This window comes from Eucyclogobius newberryi, unplaced genomic scaffold (assembly GCF_026437365.1).
Source record: "Eucyclogobius newberryi isolate DKJ021-1_F unplaced genomic scaffold, fEucNew1.0.hap1 SCAF_4, whole genome shotgun sequence".
NCBI lineage: Eukaryota > Metazoa > Chordata > Actinopteri > Gobiiformes > Gobiidae > Eucyclogobius > Eucyclogobius newberryi.
Window position 1 is genome coordinate 14614003 of NW_027316056.1, and position 18287 is coordinate 14632289.

Consider the following 18287-nt stretch of genomic DNA (forward strand, 5'->3'; position numbering starts at 1 on the left):
GTCTTTTCAGGCTGGGACTCCCAAAATAATCATGAAACCGACTTGGGACTTCCACAGTGAAATTAAATATATATTTTTTGAACCACTGTCGACCAATATTTTTTATTAGTAATTATGAGTAATTGTTTTATATTTAATTATACCTATAATTACACTGTTTACTAGTACTTTTGTGTATAAATAGTTGTTTTTTGCATGGATGTTGGTAGTTCACACCCTCTCTTAGTTGATAGTCTTTGGTCGGGTTTCCTGAGTCGATTTACAGCCCTGGATTTTGTGTTTGTATTTAGTGCTCTATTAGTAATAATAGTAGTTTTGTCAGTGTTACCATTGGGTCTAACTTGCTGTGATAAAGATCGAAACCATTCTAAAACTGTTCAGAAAATGTTGACCAAAAAAACCCCCACATGAACAGGACAAAATTGTTCTGTTCATGTGTTGTTTTTTTTATTCAACCTTATACTCTATGGTCTACATTTTACCTCCATCCCCTCCTCACACACACCTAGTCTAAATCCCCCCTCTAGTATCACCCTCTGTGTCTTTCTCATCTTTCATCTCTCTGCGAGCTCATGTTTTCTCTCTCTTCTTCTTCTTGTCGACGTGGCTTCCTCGAGCAGCAGAGTGACAGACCTACATTATGGAGATACATTATTAATGCTCACAGCACTCTACCCACTTCTCCCACAGAAGAGGACACGGTGCTGTGAGATGTGAAAGGGCCTTGTTCACGTGATGCCATAAATATAATGAGTCTGGTTTAGTTCAGATTCTACGATGATTAATGCTCTCTTTCTTGTACCGATTTTAGTTTAATAAGATGCACGCAAGTGGAAGCGAAAATACACAATACAGATTGAGCTCAATGACAAGGTCCTATGGAAAATAGACATAGAAATAGAAATGAATTTAGACTTCCAGTTATGGCGGCGCTTTGAGCTGAGACAGAAGGGGGAAAAGAGATGCGTAAACAAGGAAGGGACTAGTCTGGTAACACTACGGGACCAAAACAAACCAAGCTGACGGCCCTGTTGGAAAACAGCCCACATCACAAGCTGAGGCTAATATGACTTGCAAACCCAAGGCAGAGAACCGCAGTTTCTCCCCTCTGGACACACGGGGTCCCGCCGACCCAGATGCAGATTCTCGCAACTTCTCTGCATCGGAAGAGAATATAACTAATCATCAGATATGGTTCAAGATGTCCGAAGTGCAGCGTGCCATGGAGTCTCTTAGAGACGAGTTGTTGGCTGCCATGGGCCAGGCCGTATCTGCTGCAGTAGCCGCTCAGCTGCGTGTTTCAGATAATACGGACGATCTGCAGACAATAAGGGCCACGATGGCAGCGCTGTGGGCCAGGGTGATGACGCTGGAGTCGGAGAACAACAATATGAAAATTAAGCTCCTGGATTTGGAGTCCAGAACACGTCGACCGAACCCGAGGCTTGTGGCCGTAGAAGAAGGAGAGGATACAGAATTTTTTTTGGAGAAGATAGTTCCTGAGCTCCTTGATGGCTCAGGAGATGTCCCTCCCATCACAATCGAAAGAACACATCGCCTGGGCAAACCAAGACCAACAGCTGATAAACCACAAGGTCTGATAATGAGGTTTCCTAACAATCGTGTGAAAGAATGTGTCTTAAAGGCTGCAAGGGTTAAAGGAGACCTTCAGTACGAAGGCAAGGACGTCTTCTTTGCTCCAGATATTCCATACAAAGTTTGTCCACAACAGAAAAACCGCATCTGTGAGGAGCTCAGGAAAAGAAAACTGAGACATGGCTTCTCTTTCCCTGCAACTGTAAAAAGCACAACCATGTTGGCCGTCTGCTTTTGTACATAAACTCATCGATGTGCCAATGTGGGAGATTGGTTTTGTGAGAAATTGTAAAATACATGTAGAGTGCAGTGGAGCGCGTGGTGAGCCAGGTAGGTTATATATCCAGTTTCACTTTCTGAGGATTGGTGTCAGGAGTGACTGGGGAGTTTTTTACGGGGGCCCTTTATTAGGATTGGACTTCCCTCCCTTTTACAATCTTTTTTTGATCAGGTTTTGGTGTCAATGCCTGTTTCAAGCATGAACCCTTTTGTTGTCTTTTTTACCCTTTCACCTGTTTTATGTCCCTATGGTCCTTGGTGTAGGTTTATTGTTTCGAGAGATTAAGAACATTCTAAAGTTATCAACAGTGGGATCAATACAATCAACCTAATGGCATCAGACATGTTACTAGTAGCATCCTTCAATGTGAATGGCATACCAAACCCAATCAAACAAACAAAACATTTCACAAAAGTCAAAAAAGAAAGAAAATACATTATATATTTTCAAGGGAAACATTTGAATGACACTGAACATTTCAAGACGAAAATCTTTTGAACAGAATTTTTGAATATAAGGATAAAGAGGGCAGATATGTACTGGTTAAGGAGAATATTAATGGAAATGTTTTCACTCTTTTAAATGTGTTTGCTCCACCAGGGGGCGATATCACTTTCTATGCTGGTGTCATGGACCTGATTGTAAACCACTCTGAGGGAACCCTAATTTGTGGAGGCGATTGGAATCTTTGCATTCCAGCCTACATTAGACGTGCCGAAGGCACTGGAGGAACAATAAATAAGAAGTTCCGTATCTTTTTGAAGAATATAGGATTGATTGACATATGGAGGGAAATGAATCCTAGAGCACGCCAGTATACCCATTTTTCAAATCCCCATACACTCTATTCCAGAATAGACACATTTTCTATTCTCAGTAAAATAATACAAACAAGCCAGAACAATTATTTACCAAATAACTAGATTAGAATGAGTAATTTCAATAATAATATGATTAACAGGGCAAAAAGGGTTCATGTTCTCAATGGAAAAGTCTTTTGGGACAACAAAGAAGGAGTTGGGGCAAATGTATATGTTACAGTATATATTATTGAAACAGAAACAGGAAATCTTCCGAGGCGAGAGCGTGTGTGTCAGGAAAGAGGAGTACGGTCAGCCGCATCTCTTTTCACGGGGCTTTAGGAGGGCTTTGTGAATAATGAATGGTGTTATGAGAAGAGCCGGGGCAAGTGGGCGTCTGCAAACAGGACCAGGAACAGGCCACAGCGGGACTCAACCTCTGAACCTCAAACATCTCTCCTCCTCCACTGCCTCTTCCTCTCATCCTCATCCTCGGAACTTTCGGTTTACCTGTTCTTGCTGTTGTCAAACGCTCATAGTGTTTACGCAGCGTTAATCACAAATACACTAATGATCACACTTAAAATATTGCAAATGCTGCAGTTATTTATACCTGCAGCATTTAGTATCATCAGAGATATATATAGAGCTTTATTGGACACTAGGTTATTATTAATTCATTTTTATTATTTTTTGTGGCCCACTGGCTTTATCAGACAAGAGAGGACAGTGTGAAACGGGGGATGAGAGACAGGGGAGGACATGCAGTAAATCGTCACAGACAGGTTGGGCATGAAATGTATTTAAAATCTGATTTACAGTGTGTTAGTTAGTATAATTGTACAGGCAAAACTTTGCCTGTACAATTACAATGTTGCACAAGACTGGACACAAAAATGAATCATATCTACGTGTAAGTATCACAAATCTCAAGTATCACAAATCTCTCATCCCCCATTTCCCACTGTCCTCTCCTGTCTAATAAAGTTGATGGGCCATAAAAAAATAAAATTAAAAATTGATTTTGTCTACATCAAGATTTTGTCACTGGTAGAAGAGTCACCCAAATATTACTCAAGCAAGAGATTTGTTGCTTCAAAGAAAACCAGTTCAAATTCCTGATGGGGCAAGTGTATCTTCTCCTAAGTGTGATGCTCCTGTGTTTACGATGGCACTATAAACTGAATCGTGTTTAAAGTATTGAATCTGTTCATGTTTCTTTGCAGATGAAGATTGTCTGCTTGGATTGTCTTCAGTGGCACGATGGATGGAGGGAGAGCGGAGCGGGACAGAAGCCTGGCCTTCGTGAAGCCCTGACACTAGGGGCCTAAGGCAGGTGAGTTAACCACATTCTTTAAACCGTCCACAGTATTCTGAACTGGTACTGTCAAAAGTATCACTATCCACTATCCAAATATAAATCGATACTCAGTGGTGGCAAGAGTACAGTAAAAGTAAAATGTTGTTCTCAATAACAAGAACTGCTGAAATGTGTATCAAGTAAAAGTTAAAAAGTATGCGAGGAAAGTGGGGTGCTAGTCACTTTTTAACATAGTTTTAGGATCATTTTTGATCAATCTCCTGTACAAAACCTGATCAGTTAGTCAGTTTAAATCTGAATTAAGTTGTTTGTGGCACAAGTGGCATATTTCTCTGTGCTCTTGGCCAATCAGAGCAGGCGATACAGAGATGTGATGTGTGTTTGTCGGTGTAGAAAGGAGCACAGACAGAAGTGAGACAATTGTGACTTTACACAAATAACACAGAAGACGGCAGAGAGAGAGAGAACAGAAGAAATAAAGGCAAACAAAAGACATTCAATGAAACAACACCACTTATTGTCCAACATAAACGTTCAAAGTGATTTTAAATGTAAACAAAGACAATTACGTAGTCAGAATCCTACTCAATTACAAGTACAAGCGCACACTGAAGTATCCACTCAAATAAAGTACAATTACACATGCAATCTACTAAAATCAAAACTAATTAAAACAAGTGTCAATACTGTAAGAAACAAGTTAAAACAAAAACATCCATAAATAGGAAAAAATGTGACCTTAAATATGTGCTTGAATACGTTTAAAATATCTGGGTTTAAATTAGAATCGAGATAACATGGTAATATTCATCTTTTATTATTTTTTTACCGTTTGCCACAGTTGTGCAGAATAATTAATAATTGTGATTATTTAGGTCACAATAATTGTAAGAACAAAAAAATAATAATCGTGACTATTTTAGAAGCAAAATTTATTAGCTTTAGTTGAGTCTATTGCCCAAAAAATAGACCTAAATGTAAATAACTTTTTTATCTTGCTGTTTTTGTCACTATTCCTGAAGTGTGTGACCAGCTTTACAAGATAAAATTAAAGTAAAACGTTAAAAACATGTTATACCAGGGAAATGATAGAAAAGATTTCATTGTTGTTTGTCACAGTCTCAATAATCATGACTAAGATTTTTATAAGAGATCTTCTACTGAGAGTGTTTTTCAAACTTCCTATAAGTTATTTGTTCTTTTCTTCTGTATCTATCTCTGTATCTACCTGCGTTGCATCAATGGAATTTCCCCATGTGGGACAATAAAGGATTATCTTATCTTATCTCTTATCTTAATCCTTAAATCGGGATGTTTTTCTCCTCTCAACACTCAAAACTCCGATATTGTGACACTCCTATTTGTATATTTTAGGCTTGAACACAATCAGAAAAGGTTTATTGCCATCGTCAGTGAACAAGTTTTATATCAAATATGGCATGCATTAAAGAAAAACAAATACAATTTACTTACATAAATGGACTTAGTATGTACACAACATTCACAGTTAAATTCACAGATGTTATAATGCTGTTATAATCACTCTAATAAGGCAAATGACACTTTGAAAATGTCCGTGTTGCTCCTGGTGAGTAAGCCACAGACGGACAAAGAGTGTGAGAGTTCGAGTCGTTGTCTGGACGGAGGCGAGAGGTGAAGGTTTAATCTGGCTCAGTGAGTGACGCACAGCCGCCTTCAGCCCTCCAGACACTCGCTCGCTCTAATCCCATTTACCCAAGTCTGTGTTTCCAGGTGCAGTCGCCGACAAACACTTGATGGTTGGATGGTTTTGCATAATCGTGTGAGTGTAACATAGTTCAATCCACTTCATCCAGTTATTATTGAGTCACGTGTTATTAATAAATGTCATGAAAGTACAATGATCAATCACAATATGTCACAGAAATGCTGTGCATTTCCCAAGATGACGAACGTTGAAATTTGGAAGGAGCAGCAGTAGTAGTAACTAAGACAAGATAAGATTCCCCTAATAGGGAATGGAGGAGAAAAATAAATAAATAAAATAAAATAAAGTAAAGTAAAAATAGCTAGCATAAGACTAAATAAGACTAATACTAATGGTAAGTAAACACTCTTATTTACATCAGTTATATGCACATGAATATGGCCTTAATTGCTTGTGAGTATGACAGTAATTGCACATGAATATGCTATTACTATGACTATTACTCAGTCACTCTACTCTATTAAAAAAAATAGAATGTAAACAGTAGCTTTTCTTTTTTAATTACACAAAATGGTCCATATAGAAAAAATGAATAAAGAGCATAGAAAGAACAAACAACACCTTTAGATATTGTGAATGTTCTTTTGAAGATATGCAAAATGTATGATATATCTGCACTATTTCAGTTCACGTTTGCTTGATAATTAAACCTCATCTTATTCACTTAAAGACATGTTTTCTGTTGGATTGAAATTTGTTATCAGGATACTTAAAAAAAGGATAATAATTTGGTCAAAATCACCCACCCACATACTATAATACAAACATATAATTGAGACTGTAATATGTTTTATCTGTATTTTAAAGATGCACTGTGTGGTCCTTCACCTGCTGGTCTCATGAAGTTGCTTTACCTGGAATGTAGGTCTGACTTTGACCAAAGACGTGTTCTGTGCATCGGTTAGTCGACTAAAAGGGCCGTGTAGTAGACCTGCATGTTGACCACAAGTGTATCATGTAAGTATTTGATGTAAAAAGGACAAATATACTCAACATTTTCTCCCAAATCCTTATAATCCCATTGAAACTGATAAAAATGTTGGTCAACTAAGATTGTCATCGACAGATTAATCGACCAAACGACCAAAGACTTCCAGCAACACTAGAATGTTCACATTATGGGATAAACTAATTTTACTTTCATTTTTTACTTTTATATATTACGTAGTATACAGTTTTTTGGGTCAGATAACAAAACAAACTACTGAAATAAATATTAATAAACCTTTTTTTTTATTATTTACAAATCCCAGCCTGAACATTTTGGGAACCCCTGGTCTATGTTATTGTTCCTCAAGTTTGTACTAAGTACAACAAAACTGAACTTTCTGAAAGACAAAATAAAGTTAAATGTGACAAAAACAGCCAGATAAAAAAGCTATTTACATTTAGTTCTATTTTTTAGGCTATATATTGACTTGATTAACTTGATTTTGCTTCTAAAATGGCCATGATTATGCATTTTTTTGTTCCTGAATAATCACAACTATCGATAAACCGAATAATCTTGACATCCCAACACATTGTGTTTTGTAGACATTTTTACAAAATGATACAAAAAAAAGACAAAAATACCGCAATTTCCATTATAGCGCCAATCGGTTACAAATACGGCACAATAAAACTAATATGAATTCATTTCTGTTATTGTTCTGAGGTATAGGGGTTTGTTCTGACCACAAAACCAGGAGCTTTTCTGATTAAACTAAACATCAAGTCGTTGCAGACTCTTTTATCCGCTGCTTCTGTGACTAAGCTGTCAGTTTACGACACAACGATCCGTAAACACACACAGTAAAACCTGCCTTTCTTCAGCTACACACACTGTTCACATAGTTTGTAGGGATCTCGATACACGCCGATAACACGTATGCGCACTATTAAATGACATAAGTACAACATGATTTATTCAGTGTTCATGACTGAGCTTTATGACCCACATGGGGAGGACATCAACACCATCACAGAGTGCATCACGGACTACATCAACTTCTGTTTTGAGAACATTGTTCCCTCCCGGACGGTGCGGTGTTTTCCAAACAACAAGCCATGGATTAACCGTGAACTGAAGGCTCTGCTGAAGGAGAAGAAGAGAGCCTTCAGGTCAGGGAACAAGGAGGAGCTGAGGACTGTGCAGAAGGAGCTGAGGAGGAAGATCAGGCAGGCTGAGGCCGGCTACAAGAGGAGGATGGAGGAGCAGCTGCAGCAGAAGAACATTCAGGGAGTGTGGAGGAGCCTGAAAACCATCTCGGGCTTCAAAATCCCCCCTGCCCAGACAGAGGGGGATCTACAGTGGGTGAATGATTTAAATGCTCACTTCTTGAGGTTTGATCGGTCACCCGCCCCTCCCCCTGCACAGCTGCATGCTCCCTCTTCCACAGCTGGACAATGCCCTGCATCTGTTCCTCTTCGCTTATCTGCCCCGGACCATCAGCTCCCCACTTCGCCTGGACTCACCCATCCCCCCAGCACACGGTCCCCCTGCCAACCACTGACTGTCACAGCAGCACAGGTGAGGAGTGAGCTGAAGAGGATTAAAGTGAGGAAGGCAGCAGGACCTGATGGCATCAGCCCCAGGCTCCTTAAGTCCTGCGCAGATGAACTGTGTGGAGTTATGGAGCATGTCTTCAACATGAGCCTGAAGCTGAGGGTGGTACCACAGGTCTGGAAGACCTCCTGTCTGGTACCTGTGCCTAAGACACCGCGCCCCAAAGACCTCAACAGCTTCAGGCCAGTGGCTCTCACGTCCCACCTGATGAAGACACTGGAGCGGCTAGTCCTGGACCACCTCCGCTCCACCGTGAGCTCAGCCATGGACCCGCTGCAGTTTGCATATCGGTCTGGCATCGGAGTGGAGGACGCCGTCATCTCCCTGCTGCACCGCTCTCTCTCTCACCTGGAAAAGCCTGGCAGCTCTGTGAGGATCCTGTTCTTCGATCTCTCCAGTGCCTTCAACACCATCCAGCCGCTGCTCCTGAGGGACAAGCTGGAGACGGCTGGTGTGGAGTATGACCTGGCAGAGTGGATCCTGGACTACCTCACAGACCGACCCCAGTTTGTGAGAGCCCGGAACTGTGTGTCTGACACTCGGACCTGCAGTGTGGGGGCGCCCCAGGGCACTGTCCTCGCGCCCTTTCTCTTCACCCTTTACACTGCAGACTTCAGACATGACACGGACAGCTGTGTCCTGCAGAAGTTCTCTGACGACTCTGCCATCATCGGACTCATCACGGACGACGATGACGCGGAGTACAGAGGACTGGCGCAGGACTTTGTGGACTGGTGTCAGCGGAACCACCTCCTCATCAACGCGGGGAAGACCAAGGAGATGGTGGTGGATTTCCGCAGACGCCACCCCACTGCCCCCTCACCAGTGAACATCCAGGGACGGGACATTGAGAGAGTGGACTCATACAAGTACCTGGGTGTTCATCTGAACCACAAACTGGACTGGACTCATAACACAGACGCACTGTACAGGAAGAGCCAGAGTCGGCTCTACCTCCTGAGGAGACTCAGGTCTTTTGGAGTGACAGGGCCACTCCTGAAGACCTTCTATGACTCTGTGGTGGCATCAGCCCTCCTGTACGGTGTGGCCTGCTGGAGCAGCAGCATCACAGAGAGGGAGAGGAAGAGGCTGGACAGAGTCATCAAGAAGTCCAGCTCCGTCCTGGGCTGTGCTCTGGACTCGGTGCAGGAGGTGGGGGACAGGAGGGTCCTGGCTAGATTCACATCTATGCTGGACCATGAGTGTCACCCCCTGCAGGACACTCTGTCCGCTCTGGAGAGCAGCTTCAGTGAGAGACTGATCCACCCTCGATGTGCGAAGGAAAGGTTCCGTAGGTCTTTCCTTCCTGCTGCTGTCAGACTTTATAACAAAAACTGTTAGTACTGAACACTCGCAATACTGACCTAACCTAATACTGATGTGCAACTCTGTCATATGTGCAATTACTGTTGGAATTCATGTGCAATTCATGTGAAATTCATGTGCAATCTATGTGCTGTCGTGACACATATTCATGTGCAATTACTGTCGTGATCACATGCAATGGTATTTATGTAACTATTTATTTATTTGTCTATGGGAGTTTTTATTTATTTATAGGAGATCTTCTACTGAAAGTGTTTTTCAGACTTCCTATAAGTGATCTGTTCTTCTGTATCTACCTCTGTATCTACCTGCGTTACACCAATGAAATTTCCCCATGTGGGACAATAAAGGAATATCTTATCTTATCTTATGCAGACGGTGCAATACGAGGGCAAAGAGACAGAAGTGAATGAACGTGGCACAGAGCCGTGGATCTATACTGCAGACACAGCACACGGCCAATGCTTTAGTTGTTTTGAATCATTAAAATGTATACTTTAGGGTTATATGCAGTGGTTATAACTTGTGCTGTTGGCTCGTTGTCCCTTGTTGAGCTTTTATTCGATGCGTGGGGTCCAGGGTAATAGTGTTAATAGGCATTAGGTCACAGTTAATGGGCAGCTTGGACAACATTATCAGCAGCTTTAGCCCTGACTTTTGCCTCGTGGTCATTATTTTTGAACATCTTTGACGTCCAGTGTGAGTGTTACCGGGGAAACGCCACATACAGTAGACGGGGTGTTTTGAATACAGATGGGCTTTTGCATATTGTCTTGTTTTGGTTCTGCTCCCAGTCTCTGAGTACGCGGTGACGGGACAATCAATCGTATGGTAATTTGGCACCTTCTTTATGCACAAGGCCACGCTCGGTAAATGGAGTAGATGGTCAAGACCAGAGACAAAAACAAAAGCAAAGATTAGATTTGGTTTGATATGTGAATGTGAAACGCACAGCAAGGCGCATGGCACAGAGAGAAAGCAAATAAAATCAAGACATCCAAAATAAAACAACATGCATAAGTCTCGTCTTGTCCTTCATTGTTGGTGTGGTTTGTGATGGCCTTCTTTCCCGCTGCAGGCGTTTGCTTCAAAGGTATCCACTGATTGTATTGGAGTTTTGAGGCCCGAATAAGTAGTTCTAAAATCCAGTGGGATGGTTTTTATATTCATGTCTGATACTTGCTGAAGATGAGTTGATTGATCACCTATTTTACAAACAAACACCTCTGTAAATGTATTCAAATCACCAACAATTTCATGTATATGTCTGCAAATAAATCCATATCATACCAATATATTTCAAAGTCAAGTCATACTTTTTCTTTCCTACAGAGAGAAACTGTGTAAAATTCACAGTGATCACTCGGAACAAGAACAAACAAGGGTTTTTAAAAAATTAAGAGAACAAATTGAAACAGACTGTTGTAGATCTACTCTAGAAAGAGAAAAGGTACGATCCGTGAGCAACTTTTCCACTCAAGGGACTCACTGAAGAGTTAATAATAATAAAGAATACTACTAACAATTAACAGCAATAAACCTAATTCATATTGAAATTTGAAGAATTGCACAGCCCTAACACTCAATGAAATGGTCTTTGGGCAACTCATGCTAAAAGCTTGAGTGAAGTGAAAGAGGCAGATGCACGCGCAGAGAAATATGAACTTGTAATTAGTTCAACAGCAACGTCTAACATTCCCGGCACTGTCTCAAGTTACACGTTTAAAAAAGAAAATCTGCCGACATCTCCTGTGCGCGCGCTCGCCTCAAATGCTGCAGCGGCAAAAGAGGAAATGCAGAGTATGTTTTGTGTGTTTTTATCCACGAGTGTGCGCTCGCTGTGGTCTGTCGGAGGCATGTGAAGGAGACGCTGTTTATGAGATTACAGGGGATTATCAGTGTGTCACAGCCACAATCCCACTGTGGGATGTGAAACTGCTCATGTTCCATCACTATTTTACAACACACCCGACAGAATAGGGCTGGGAAATCTTCATGTTCTAATAGTTTTGTTCTTTTCAGCTCTCATGTACACAAAGCTTTCACATTTCACTAAAAATCTGCTCTGAATTGAGATCTAACAGTCTTTCCTGATTGGTAGATTGTGTTAGGAACAGTAATTACATTGTACATTTTGATATTGCAAACAAACTATATTCATGGATGCAGCTTCGAGCTAAAAGGTGACATTTTGAGCACTTTTCACCCATTCAAAACATGGACTAGTTTGTTGTTTAGCACTATGGCAACGGTGATCCTTGTTAACCACTCTGGAACACAGGGCGAGGCCAGCTTTCTTCAATCCTTTTTTGAGTCGTGGCACAATTGGCACAAAATTAGACCTTTAAGAAAAACAAAATGAGTGTTATATAATGTTGTGAATAAATGTGCCACTTTCTGGTTCTTCGATTTGGCAATGGTGATTGTTTTGCTTTCAGTTTTAGTACAAAAAACACTCAAAATGATCAATCATTCAGTTAAATCCATGTGTGAATCGGGTAGGTTGATAATATGTCTACAGTTCAAGATAAAGTTTAAACGATTACACATTTACTACTTATATAATCAGTTTGAATGTTGGGACAGCTGGTCTTTTAAATAGGGCTGCAACAAGTGTATTGATCAATCACAATGAATCCGTTATTGAAATAATTGTCAACTAATTTAGTTATCAAATCATCATTAACTTGTCTGTACATTGGATTGAAAACATGCCATGAGCTGAGAGAATACGTTTTGTGACTGAAATTGAGCCGTAATTCCATGAAAATTATGTGGGAAATGTGTAAATTTAGTGTATTTGATGAAGACACTCTTTTGTCCATCAGTGTGCTCCACCAGGATCCTCAAAAAGCTTAATTTGAGTCAAATTTAGTTAAATATCTTTTCATCACATGACTTTTCTATTCTAAACAACTCTGTGACTAATTGAAAGAATATTCCCTAAACTAATCGATGAAATGACGATGCAGCCCTACTTTTAACAGCTTTTCCAATTGTCTGTAACTCGTTTCCGTTTCATGAAGCGAAGGAAAAGTCTTTTAAATCACATACTTTACCCAAACAATTTAAATCGGTTTTAGCTCATGTTGTTTGAAGTTACAAACCAACTGACACACCAAGTCATCTCTTGGAACCATAGCTTTTTAGACATGGCTAACTGCGTTTTCAAGCTCTTCATGGCTCCTTTGTGCGTTCTTACGACGCGCTGAAGGCTCCCTTCAGCTCTGTCATCTTGACCTCTACATTCATACGGTGTACAGTGTGTTCTCTTTGTCTGTGTAACCTGAGAGCTGTGATATCGTGGAGACGGAGGCAGATAGGAGGAACCAAATCTAGAGAAAGAGAGGAGGAAGAGCAGAGACAGATGGAGGGATAATTTGCTTATGACCAGAGACTTCCCCCTGAGACCGAGCGCGCTGCTCCGCTCCGTCACTCAACACGTCCATCAGCCGGGGACACTTTGCCTTCACGCCTCTCACACACCGGACAATCGCTGGTTTCATTAGTTTTGTTACAACCACCTTCAATGTAACCTATATTACGGCCCGAAAAGTTCCACTGTAGCCACCTTATTCCGCCCCGCCCACTTTTACATCTGTTTTTACGGATTCCGACACGTGTTTCCGTTGTGATTTGCATTCACGTTTAAGCGGTGAATGGTAGAGGTGAAAGGGGAAAAGCCTCATTTGCTAGATTGTTGTATGAACTAGTTTGATTCGTGTAAAATGTTCAATGTTCCTCATGTGCACCAAGAAGTCAACACAACATCTCCATGGAGGCAAGAATATGCCAGGTCAGATCAGTGCAGAGGCGAGCCCAATCACAGTTAAAATGGGTATAGTAATACAAACACCAGTGATAGAATTAATTAAAGACCGATTCATTGACAATCAAAGCATGTACCGATATGCAAATCTCACGATACGATATTTTCACAATGTTAATTTCATGCTACGATACTATTATTTCCTGTAAAAAAAATGCCTTTGTGTAAATCATTGAGTGTGACTCATGTTGCACTGAAAATGTAGCAAAGGATCATGGTCTATGTAGTTTTCTACGTAGCAGCAAATCAATTCATTTAAACAAAGGAGCTTGTAATTGAAAAATCTATATTGTGATCATTTTGAATATTCCTGTTATTGTTACATCCCATGTTCACATCCTCATGGAGACAGACGTAGTGCACATTGAAAGAATAAAATCATTTCTGCCCCAGCACAGATATTTAGGGTCAAAATGAGACCACTGTGTGCTTTTTGCATCGACTAATAATGTAGTGTTTTAACCTCCCGTGAATCAGAAAGCGCACTGATGACTATTGTTTTACCGTGATGGCAAAACTCCGCCCTGGCCTCTGAAAGTTACGAAAAACACTTACAAACTCACAGCGGTGAAGAATTAGAATGCTATACAATCATTAGGACAGTGAGGAATACGTTTGGGCGGCTGCAAACACTGTAGTTACAAAGTGTTGATCAGCCTGTTGTTAGGACAGCCGCTCATGTTTCGTTTCCTGTCATAATGGACGGACAGGGCTAATGCTGTGTGGGAGATCCCTTCCTGCAGCTGCTCTCTTTGGGACAGGGCTGACATCATTCTTCTCTCACGTTACAGCGGGCGCTCCACAAACACAGCCTTCCTTCTTATTGTGTTCAGTCGGCCGTGGATCGGGCCTGACTCATTCATTCGTTCATTCATTATGTTCGCATTAGTTGTTGACATTGGTTTTATAAGATAAGATAAGATATTCCTTTATTGTCCACACATGGGGAAATCTTCTTTTTTTATATTTTTTTTACATTTCTCCAACTGGTGCTGCGTAATTCATAACACTTTTATCAAATCAAGATCCATTGGTATCAGTCATAAATTGTAGTTTTATTCTTTCTTTTTGTGAGAGTTTTACAGCCAAATCAAGCAAGTCAGTAAAAGTATGTGGTTTGGAGCAGAGTTCGGGCTTTGCGAAAATAAATTAGACTTTTATGTGTTGAATTTAACTGATAATAGTCTGTCTTGTTAATGATAGATTGATAGCCATATTATTTGTATTTGTTTTTAATTACAAAGAGATCAGAATCAATCAATGCAAAGAAAAAAGCATCAGTGCGTTATTGTTTTTTCGTATTTTCCAGCCCGATCTTGAACAGCCGTGGTAATAAATGCGCATTTTTGGGTCGATACTTAACACAGTCATTCATCAAATTGTGTTTAAAAAAAAATCCTGATCAAAACAAGACTATATACATGGAACAAGCAAAAATATGATATATCAGTGGCATTGATTTTGTTTTAATGTCAGATGCAGTGCAGGACCTATTTTTCCTTCCGTAAGTTGACTGTTTTTGAAAGAAACACCAGAACAGAAAACACACAAATTGTTAGTGATTTAACATTTATTAACAAATGTTTGCATGTATTCTCTGTTTTTCTCCATGCTCGGTCCATTAGGCACTGGCCACGCCTCCACAAACCAAAGAACACACACAAAACAACATCAGATTCTTGATCATTATGAGCGACTGATATTGACTTTTGTTCAACAATCGGCTCATCACTTTGGCTAAGAGCCCATTAGCAGCAACGTGGCCACAAATGACATCATGTTCGTCTCCGGCTCGGGTCGGATTAAACCTCAAAGCCCCCACTCTCTTTGTGATCACTTCAAAAGGACACATTTATCGGAAGCACGTATTTATTATTGCGTTGTGTGTTTGTGTTTGTGGGTGCAGGTAAATGGATGCGCAGGACAGGAGCCGATCCCCGTCCCGTCGCACCTGTCGCGTGGAGCAGGTCGTAGGGCGATGGTTCAGACGCTCCAGGGACCTCGGGAGCCGGTCTCACTCTGTGGGCAGGTAACACAAGAACCTCTTCATTTTACATTTTTTAACCCAAGAAAGTGTGCTAAAGCTGGAATTCCGCTTTAATAATGGGAAGCTGTGTTCATTATTACATTTCTTGGACTATTCATGTCCAATTTTTCCTTTTTCAACATCTAAAAAACTAAAGACAAGCTCTGTGTAGTCGACATAAAGGGGTGTGGCGCTGGCAAAAGGTTAAGTATCTCTATGATTTGACAGCGTATCGTACCCAAAGTGCACTGACAAGTCCATGAGACCACAGCAGATCACGTATTTAAAAATTGTTACTAGTAAACAGCGTATTTATCTGTAAAAAGGCAGATTAGACTCACAATACACACCCAAATCTCAAGATATCTCATTATATCTCCTTTCAGCTGTTGTGAATATAATATCTCCCCAACATAATTAGTCGACTCGTAAAAATGTTGGTTGACCAAGACACCAACTAGACCAGAGACCCCCAACCTTTTTTCTTCTAAGGACCGGTACAATCAGAAATTTTTTTTCAGGGACCAATGGAAGGGGGCAGGGCCAGTAACAACAGAGTAAAATGTGTACAAACCCTTGATGTTTATTTGGCTCTATATTAAGTAAATCTACCTAAGTCAATTTAAATATATAACTTTTGCCTCTGGGGCCAAGTTGCAGATGGCCCGCGGCCCAGTTTTGGGGGCATCCTGGACTAAACGACTCAATAACTACAGCCCTAGTTCCAACCATTCAGCGCAGAAAGAACATCAACAAAAATAACCATAAAACCTTGGAAAGGGACTTTGTAAAACAATTATTGTGACTTGATTTGTTATAAACCTCAGTTCATTACATCAAATCAACACTGTAGCCTAAACACTGGTTATGTCCTGATCCAGATTGAGTTAGAGTTAATCAAAATGCCACGCGGCCGTAGTTATACCCGTCTCTCTCACGTTCACAGAGACAGGAGTACGTCGGAGGAGAAGACGTCCCTGTCCAGCGTCTCGGACCAGAGAAGCTACGCCTTTCGCTTTAGCATCCAGCTCCAGCGAGACCCGGGCTTCTGCTCCCATGGCCTCACCCTCTCGTCCCACACCCCCATCGTGGTGCAGGACATCACGCCAGGTACGCTAAGCTCCCTTGAATGAAAACAAATGGACCTCATCGCCTACAACACACCACCCGTTACAGCCCGATAAAATGACCTTATGCTTTTAAGCCTGCATTATCCTGTTATAGTGTGTCTGTAGCAGCAAATCTTAAAGTGGGCAGTTCCTGAGTACGGTAGTAGGTATAAAGTGCTTCTGCAGAGTTTTGTTTCAAAGCTGACACTGCAGTATCAGGGAAGTAGATTTTCTTTTCTTTTTTCAGATTGCGTTACCCCTCTGTCTGGCTCTTGTGTTGCTTTCGGTGCCAAGGTGATGCGGTGTTCTGGTCTGCTCTGCTGTTACTTCTGATCAAGACGTACAGTCCAAACAGCGTCTGAAGTCGTTCTCGTAGCGTAACACGGGCGGACAGTGCATCACAAGCTATAACATCAGAGCGTAGTGTCAAGTGTCAAGACACATTACGTACTGTATTACGTGTATTTCTGGCCGGGAAATCTGTTGCATTTCCCTGTCATTGTCAAATTGATGTGAGTCTCATCAGTTTTGTGGACTTCAAAGTGTCCCTGAACTGTTTTGGTACTAACTAGAGATACTAACTAGATCTGAATGTATGCAAGAAAATATTTGGCTAATTGGCTTCATTGGATTATTTGAAGTGAAGGCAAATTTGAACATGATCATCAACAAAAAAAGGGTGGGGGACGCGGCGCGCAGGAGCGTGTAATAGTAGATTTAGCATGTTTTACACTCAGAACTCACACTTCTAGGTGTATGGCCTTAGTCACGGCAAAGCGCGCTGGAGAAAATGTGGTAAACGGGTTTAAAATGTGTATATGTGTACTTGCGATATAAAGGCGGAGGAAACGGGGGGGCGTGCTCTCCGCGCAGGGACGGAGCTGCTCCGTCACGCTCTTATCTTTTGACTAAATAACGCTTTTTATATTTCATTTAATGCTATTTTGTGTTGTCGGCGGTACTTTATAAAAAAAGATTGATAATAATTAATTTTATTTATATTGTATAAATCATTAATCTAAGTGCGGCGGATCCGTAAACCAAGTAATAAAATAACTAAGGCCTTAGAGTTTTAGCTCTTTATCCAAACTAAAACTAAGACCATAATTGTAGCTAATATTGTTTTGTGTGTGTGTGGGTTTTATTGTGGTTCGTTATTGGAGTACTTAAAGGTTGAATGGACGATTCTTTTGGCCCAAATCTGAGTCTTATTTCCTCGTGGCGTGGACTGCCGATTAGTCCTGCCACGTATCAATCATAAAACGCACCTACAGCTCACCTGCAGCCACATGTGGATCGTCCCCAGGAAAGCAACATGTTTCCCTGTGTCTAAGCGCATTGATCTATCATAATATATGTCGGTGTAATCCCTCATTCGTCCAGGCGTGTTCCATGGTAGAAAAAGCTTCAGTTGTAGTCATCTGGACTCAGTTAGAAAAAAATAGACGTTTCGACTCTCATCCAAGAGTCATTCAACCACCCTGAGTACCTGATTATTATAATCAGGTACTCAGGGTGGTTGAGTCAGGGTCTCACAAAGACAAAGAGGATTCTAATAGCCCATTAAAATTCTGAATAGGCTAGCTCGGTAGATACAAGGGGGGAGTTTCTGTTGAAACAAACAACTCTTTCTACTTCAGGAAGGCTCCGCCCAATGGGCGGGTCTTACCACAGAACAGTATTAATATCGGAGTTCTCGATCTAA

The 18287-nt window shown here is 41.0% G+C and overlaps 1 protein-coding gene across 1 annotated transcript in view; it reads left to right on the forward strand.

Moving 5' to 3' along the window:
* The first annotated feature begins 3900 nt into the window (after positions 1-3900).
* Positions 3901-18287, forward strand: part of frmpd1a (FERM and PDZ domain containing 1a) — a 41902-nt gene continuing 27515 nt past the window's right edge. The window contains exons 1-3 of the mRNA XM_072462676.1: positions 3901-4012; positions 15354-15476; positions 16420-16583. Of these exons, the coding sequence (XP_072318777.1) occupies positions 15358-15476; positions 16420-16583 (283 nt within the window). The 5' untranslated portion in view covers positions 3901-4012; positions 15354-15357. The remainder of the gene's footprint in view (positions 4013-15353; positions 15477-16419; positions 16584-18287) is intronic.